Source organism: Loa loa (genome assembly GCF_000183805.2).
Source record: "Loa loa unplaced genomic scaffold supercont3.13, whole genome shotgun sequence".
NCBI classification, from domain to species: domain Eukaryota; kingdom Metazoa; phylum Nematoda; class Chromadorea; order Rhabditida; family Onchocercidae; genus Loa; species Loa loa.
The window spans coordinates 267728-276576 of record NW_018108193.1 but is presented as its reverse complement, the minus strand read 5'-3'; the positions used below and the strand labels follow the sequence as shown (position 1 = coordinate 276576).

The 8849-nt window shown below is 33.9% G+C and overlaps 1 protein-coding gene across 1 annotated transcript; it reads right to left on the bottom strand.

Moving 5' to 3' along the window:
- Positions 1–6216: 6216 nt before the first annotated feature.
- On the bottom strand, positions 6217–6830 carry LOAG_10247 (hypothetical protein; the record flags this gene model as incomplete). The annotated part of the gene is made up of 1 exon (XM_003145774.1): positions 6217–6830. A coding segment is annotated over one exon (614 nt), but the record flags the coding sequence as incomplete, so codon positions are not given.
- Positions 6831–8849: the final 2019 nt, after the last annotated feature.

Below are 8849 nucleotides of genomic sequence, written 5' to 3'. Positions count from 1 at the left end.
ATATATGGTAAGTATTAAAGGATACATACCAAATAGTCTTGTCGCTCGTGCTGTTGAACTGTCATTTTGTCGCTTCTCTGCCGTTGAATCGTTGTGGTAATTGAATGCCTGCCTGTCTATGCTGTCTCCTTGAGTGCTTGCGTGAGCTGTCCAATTGAGTAATTTAGAAAGCTGTCGGATTGGGAAATTGCGGGAACTGTTGGATTGAGTGACTGCTCGAGTTTTTTAATGGGAATGGTTTGACATTCCAGACACATTGGTTTAATTGCCAGACTAGAGATTCTTTACGAAATTCCCGCATTTGCAGACAAGTTCTTTACAACATTCCTACAACTGCATTAAGCTCTATTAACGGACGGGGAAAAGTTTACAACCAAAAATTTTCTTTCCAACATTTAAGAATTACAATTAAAATTGCTTAAAAAATTGGAAAAATTGGATTTGGATAAGTGATTCATCACTTTGAGTACCGAAATATTCATTGATTTTGTGTAATCATTTGCTTAAGAAATATTTTGAATTCTAATTAAAACAACTTACAACATTTTCTCGGTTTCACCGATAACATTCTCTAAAATTTCATCATTTAAACTTGCCATCTCCCTTACGATATAAACTATCTTCAACAACTAATCTATTATTAATCAATTTCCAAGTTAATTAGCAGCCAAAAATGGAAGAAATGCATTGCTTGCAGAACTTGCAGAACTTTTACCATAAATTGTTACTAAAAATTCAACTGAGACATTACTGGTGTTGGAATTAACCGTCCATATACATACGACATTTGCGCGCGCAACTTTCACGCCAAGTGACATTTGGGCATATGGCATTTACACCATGCAACATTTGCACTATGCAACATTTGCACCACAACGACATTTACGCCATTCGACGTTTGCGCGACCGAAAAAAATGGTCGCAGTGGTATATTTCCAGGAGCCACCACTAGTTATTAATGATTTGTATTGCATTTAGTATTTGAAGTATTTTCAAGTCCTATCAATTTGATTGGAATTGCATTCATTAAATTGTTGTTGATTAAAAGTGATGGGAAGGAAATCGCTTAGTTATTGATTAAAAGTGAAAAATAATTCAATTATAAGAAAAAGAGCTGTTCAAAAATTTGCAATTAAAATGCTTCAAATTATGCGACATATAAATTTACATGCAGTTGTGTGTAATCAACAAACATTTGTATTCAAATAATTAAATAATCCTTGAATGGACGATGAAAATTTACTTCATATCCTGAGCGATTGCAAACGGCTAACAAATATTGCATTTAATTAATATCATTTTTCATTTTGATCTTATCATGTTGCTTGTATGTTCACATACACATGACATCATCATATGATTGTGAATAAGAAAATAATAATGAAATGCAAAAATATTTAAACAGAAGATTAAAATTATTTATTCTTGGTACGTAATTGCTGGAAGAATGATTTGATTCATATCATAACATACTTTTCTCTAATTGAGTCATTTCCTAAGATTGATCAGTTAAAAGGAAAAATGAATGAAAACAAATTCCTTGATTTAATATAACTGTTCCCTTCTAAAAATTAATAAAAATTGGACTTTAAAATTTCGTATATACATTATTTTTATCATTTACTAATCCTTTTAGTAAATTTGAGACAATTTACTAAAAGAAGCAGTTGAGATATTTTAGTACCAGCAAATGAGTGTTGTTAATTATGGGATGTGAAGAGTGATAACATCTTTTCAGTATTCTTTGTGATTAGTGTTTACTATAACCATGGTGTATCTTAAAAACTTACTTATGATTGGTTCCATTTTGTTAAATTCAAATTTACATTCAGTGTCTGATTTTGAATCAGTGATGATTTCGCCAACTACGATTGACGCTTAGTATTACAAAATGCTAGGAATGTAATGCATTTCAAAAATAATAAATCCTTCGTGTAATTCAAATGGATTGTTCGAAGCTAAGCTGTTAATGGAAACAATTAACATCAAATATTGATTGTAAAAATGAATTGGATATGAGATATGTCGTTAATTATGTTAATTACGTAATTAATACTAAAATAAAGATGAAACTTATTTATGGCAAATTGATCAACATTCTAATATAAAAGAACATTCATCATTCATTAGAAAAAAATCATTCATCATCTTCATCACCAACATTCATTATTCATCATCTTTTGATTATTTGTCATCTACTGTCATCTATATGATTTAAAATAGGTTAAAGCACTTGGCTTTTATGGCACATTTTAAGTAGTAAGTCGAATAGTAGATTTGTATACTGTAATTTATAGTTTAGATGAAATTTGAAATGACGAAATGTCTTATAGTCATTATATAAAATCTTATAATTATATAGTTAAACATCTCATATAATCATTCATTATACACTACAGTACAATGCATAATTGGTAAGTTAGATACACATTGATTAATTAATGTATTATTTAAGTTCACTAATTGACATCACATCAATTAACTCAATTAACTTCATCATTATCATCATGGCTAGACTTTGCGAACGATTTAGAAAAGGCTCTGCCCACACTTGCTGCAAACACTAAAAATGTGAATGTATCCTTCGAGCTTGCGCAATAAATTTGTTAGTTAGGCTCAGCGTGAGCGGAATTGGACCCCATCTTTTATTCCTAAGGTTCGTCTGCTAGAGGCTGCAAGCTAGGAGGGTGGCAGTCAAGTCCTTAGAACATACGTTTAGTTAAAAAATCGTTCTCTGAAATGGTTGGTCTTACAGGACTAAACGAGCTCCATCTGGCTAGTTTTGGATGATTGACCGTGGACTAACGAACCAGCCCTATCCGTGAACATACTTTATCCAACCCTTCAGTTGAGACTTGTCTGGCACGGGAGACTCTATCGAAGGCATATGCAATCACTAGCTTAACTCACAACCTCATTAGGCCATGAAAGTTTTTCCCCCGTGGAAGAAGGTGTCCGTGGAGATCATTTAATCTAAATGCATGCAAAATAACTAGATTACAAATATGTTTGATGTACGAAAACAATAAAGTCCTGGAGTAAATTTTAGAGTCGCAATCAATAATCGTTATTTAAACAACAAACGAAATTTTGTCAAGTCCATGGATGAAGAATGTTAGAAGGAAAAAAATGTATCCTGTTTGGGGATTTTTTAAGAATTTAAGAAGATTAGGTGAAGGGTTAAAAAAAAATTATTTCTTTTCCGTGCCTTTTTTCGTCTCCTTGTCATATTTTTTTTTCATCTTCCGAATTAAGTAACATCAAAATTCATTGGTCTAATATTACCTTTCTCATCGTTCATTTTGTTTCTGCTTTGCCTAATTTCTTTTTTATCAGCTTTTATCAATGATAATATTTTTGTGCTCCGTTGCACAACCCTTTTAGAATTTAAAAGGCAACTAAAATGATCGGGAAGAATAGCAATCAGAATAGCAATTTGTGATAAGGATGATCTGATAATGAACGGAAGCGGCATAAGGAAGAGTAGTGATAATGATAACTAACAATTTTGCGTTATAAAAAAAAAAACCTAACCCTCCGAATATGGAGCTTATTACGGCCGAGATAATTATTGTTCTAATATAAAGTTTAGTTTTAAGAAAAATGAAATGAGTCGATAAATTTAAGTAATTCTGTTTCTCACTTTAATGGGGATATTAATCAAAAATACATCATTTAATACAAAAGACAACGACGGAAAGGGTGAACGTTTCTTTCTTATTCATATAAGCATTTATAATGCTAACTTACAACAATGCTTGGATTAGCATTCTATGAAAGTTTTATTTTTCCAAAAGTACAGATTTGTTGTTCCGAAAAATTTAATTACATTTGAAATGATTTCATTATCATTTACCACAGAAACTTTGGAATGAATTGTTTTCTGAAGCATTCAACTGAGAGAACAAAGCAATCTTCTTTAAGCTATCATTGTGCGGACCGTATTTCTGTTCTGCTTTTTTCTTTTTTTATCATTATAAAACGTCAACAAAATATCATTTGCATATCAGATTAATAATTCATTCAATTCTTCTTTATCAAAGATAAGAAGCTGATTCTGCGGAAGAAGCGCTGTTGATCCTTTCGATTCGCCTCAATTATATGAACACTAGGTACTCTTGAAAGTGATATTTCTCTCATTTATTGAAGCTTACAATTTAGCTAACAGTGATATGCTTATCATTTATCATTTAAGCTTTGTTGATGTATTTTTCAATATCAAGTTATTGAGATGCTCTTTCTTTCGATGTATTTTCTTCATATTTTAGAACAATAGTGTATTACAAAGTTTTGCACAGTACAAATTGTTGCAATATTTCATTTTTCAGTAAAAGTCCATAATCTCCAAAATTCCTCTTCCTTACTCAAATTTAACAAGCAGAAATCCATGGCTTGCAAAATTCCTCTTCCTTACTCAAATTTACCAGTTCAGAAATTTCTCACATTTTTTTATATCTTTAAAAGATTAGTAAAATATTGAATCGCACAGCCGGTTTTTCCACCTGGAAATGATGTTCAGTGAAAACAAGTGATTTAAGATAGGAATGATAATGATTGGAATATTTCAAAGATGTACAACAGTGACAAACAGATGAGAAAAATGTGAAATGACGAGTCCTTCTAGAATTGACAATTTATTGTTCGTTTTAATTGAAATTATTGCCTTTTCTTTTTTGACCGAAGTATAGATATGATTGCACAAACTCTTACTTGTTAAAAAAAGACAGGCAATCAATTTTCACTTGAATTTTTATCAATCCAAAATTGATCGCACAAGAAGACAGTCTCATTTTAAAGTCGGCCAAATCTATAAGTCTTAACAGATTATCGTTTTAACTAATTACCATTAGTACTATGGAACATTTCTCAATTCAAATATCAAACTATACAGGCAAAATCAACTGCTTCTAATAATATTGTATTAGTCAAAAAATCTTTCGCAAATTTTCGCTTTTTGACTAGTTACTTTTTAATACTTTTCCAAATCAACCAAAGTAGGGATAAAAAGGATGACAGTCCACCTCTTCAAGTTAACTTAATTCCAAAAAGATTACATTCAAGTTTATTATCTTTCAACGTTACATTCCGTTCATTATCTATGATTGACGATATATGCATGCTAACGATGCTTATGAAGCACAGGTAATAAGGGGAGGCAGACGTACACATGATGTATAGTAAATCTTAGGAGACATAAGACTTAAGCATATAAACAACGTGAATACAAACAACATGAATTCTCTTACAAGATCTAATTTGAACTACGTTTCATCCTAGTAACTTGATAAAACCCGAAATGATACTTTCATTTATAGACTATCAAGATCAAACCATCGGTCAGAACTTTATATATGACCAAACAAGTATGTTGTGCTGAATAACCAGTACATTTGTTCTTTAATATGTCAAAAGAGAGAGAGATCCCTCGGAGATACATAACATCCGCCCATAGTAGATATCACGTATCATCTATTCGTAATCACAAGAAAAGACTTGTTGCCTGTCTTCCAAAGATATTGATATGTTGATGGTGGAAAGATTGAGTGAGAAGTAGCCACGCTGATATGATTAAGTGTATTTACATCGGATCATATTTGAATAATGTCGAAAATGAAAAGTTCAAGCAATGTCAACATATCGATTGATCACACATGACATTTGTGAAATAAATCAATCGAATTTTATAAATAATTCTGTGCAAGTAAGCAAAAATTAGATTAAGTAATATGTTTTTGCAGACTTGCAGAGTGCAAGTGGCAAAGTGTTCCGTTTGCAATGCGCATGACACAATGACCATCGAATTCCGAATGACCCGAAGATACACCTGAAACATCATCACATCTGATGGCATCTACCAGCAATTCTCAGCCAAACTTGCTTCTGTAAGTTTTATTTATTGTCATTACTGATGAAATTAACATGTGACATTGTGTTTTATTACAGATAGTTTGAAGAAATAGGACCGTGAAATGGACAGGCAATAACCGCTACAATGGATTATTCTCCAAATGTTGTTGGCAATAAGCAGGAAGGGGGGAAGAGGGGATTAGTATTTGGTTATAACTGAAAAGATTTGAGAATTGGAGAAGAGGGAAAGGGTAGAGGAAGAAGAAATTGGAGGGGACCGTTTTGCCTGGAAGCGAGTTGTCTCCCAGGAAGAGCCTGAAGACCCCTCGTCATCCTCCGTGTTCACTATTAGGAAGTTGCGATAGAGCTTTACGCGCAGTTTTCGGATCGATGAAGACGGGTGGTGCATCCGGAAACAGACCCTCGTAGGATGGTAGGTGGCTGCGAAGATGTGGGAGGGAAGGGTAGGGAAGGGGTTTTCTTCTGGTATCTCAACTGGCTCTGACGTATTCCTGGGCTTATGATGCTCTTTGGCTCCGATAACAACAGACGATCGTATGGAGGGGAGGGGGAAGAGATGAAGGTAAGGCAGGAAGAATGCTTCCTTTCCATCCATCCGCCCATTTCCCTACCCTTCTTTCCAGGTCCAAACATGATTACTAAACGGGGTTGTGAAGAAAGAGAAGTAAAGGAGGGGAAGAAGGAGGAAGGGGGAGGAGGCGGAGGGGGGAGGAAGAGGAAAAGGAAGAGGAGGAAATGCTCAGACAGCGATGAAAGTGACAGGAGATCAGGAGGCGTAACGTGATGTGAAGAGGAAATACTGGATGGGTAGGTGGATAAATAGGTGGGTAGCACGCGGGTATGTCCGGCTAATGGTAATGCGGGAGGGGGGGGATGGGGGTTATATAAATATTTGTAGAAGGGGTTCACTTTACTCTGCCATTCTGGCGAAAATGGGATGGCCCCGCGGGGTTGTCCCCTCCCTGTCACCTCCTCCCACCCTAACCCCTCTTGATCGCTCAGTCAGAGAGCATCTGAATATGTGTGTATGTGTGTGTATGTGTGTGTGTATGTGCGTGTGTGTGTATGTGTATGTGTGTGTATGTGTGTGTGTGTGTGTGTGTACGCGTAGATGGACGAGTGTGTTGCTTGCCACCCCGTCCCGTCCCGTCCGATGTTCAAAAGGGTGTGTGGATGGATGGGAAGGAGGGTGTTAGTGATGGCTGGTTGCTTTAACCTCCCCCTCCTTCCCCCGCCTACGTATGTGTTGTTTTGAAATTGCATACTACTACCACCTCTCCCCTTTCCTCCCCCTCACCTTGTTTCGTTAAATCTTGAGTTGTCATAACTGCTAGTACTTCCAAAGGTTTCCATTCCAGTTAAAGGCTTTTGGATATTCTAAGAAATGACACTGAACCTAGCAAATGATAAGTATTTTATGTTTAGGCTATTGATCAGATCAGTTAAGTTTACTTGTGTGGCTAGTCTAACTATATAAAACTATGTCCCTAATATCAATGCCATCATTCAGGACATGATTCCTTTTACTTATCCAGTGCATCAACTCTCTACTGTTTTAATTTGCCGCTAACGTCATCATTGCGATTGAATGTAAATGATATTTACTCTAAATGAAGTTTTCTCAAATTGACAAAAGGATAATTTTTGGTTATCGAACATGAATGACAGAATAGAATTGGTCAAATAACTGAGCGGAAATGTGAATCGTCAAAGAACTGATTCATTTTCTTCTTGTTCCTTAACCACATCCAAGGAATTTGCTAATAGATTAGTGTAGTAATTGATAATGATCTGATATTACTCGTAAATATCATCATAATCAAGTAATACAACTTATCATGTTCTCTTTTTACCCTATCATGAAACAAACATCCCGAATTCCCTTGAAAAAGACCCCACCTTGTTTTGATTTAATACTTTACGTGTCATTCTATTGTGAGGTTAAGACGGAATTGATGATAATTTTATTGCTTATGATCTTATAAAATTTTTGATCCAGAGGTTGTATCTTTTTATAAAGTTATTTCATTTATTCATCACAAATATTTCGTTTCGCAGTTTGATTGAAGGTTGACTTCCTTTAGAATCTTCAATTTGTTTAGATATAACTTCAAAAACATTACAAATATATTTTAAGCAACGTGGCAAACTTTCGATGCCATATCGAATATAATTTAATCGTTCCGACTATGATGATTTGATCAAGTTTCGATTTCACTGGATTTCAGTTGACAGTATCACAGCTGTGACATTCCGTATTTCGAGTATTTTCCTCACAGAATAGCAATTAAATTAGTTTGTTAAATTATTGATTTCAATGTCATCTATTAAAGGAACCAAATGAATTACTCAAGTTCCATTTGTCATTTTGCTATATCCGAGACATACGTGTTTCCTCTCAAAATGGCAGATACTAAGCAAACAAGCGTACAGGCAAGCAAGCTAACCACTAGAAGAAAAAATATTCAAAGTTGATTAATGCTGTTCATCTCAGTTTTTTCCTCCCGCCTACCCCTCTAATTTTCAAAAATTATACAAAAGCATATCGCTTGTTAAGATAGTTTCATCTTTTACAACACCATCTCAACTATCGTGGAATTAAAATTATCTAATTATTAGAAATTGTTCAATTCAAATGAAGTATTATTAACAGATAAAACCACTAATAGATTGATTGGAAGGGATTTAACTATCATATCATCGAACTAAGCCTAAGGGTTTCTTGGGTTACCAATATTCTAAACTATCATTTTATTTCTTTTTCCCTTCCTCACTACCAGCTTTTCCTCAGCATAAATTCGATAAGGTGTGATAATTGGATAGCGACTCATTCTTATCTGTTTAGTGATGCAATGGTTCCGATCAACTTTCAACACATAACTTGTTAATATCACTATATATATATATATATATATATATATATATATATATATATATATATATATATATATATATATATATATATATATATATATATATAT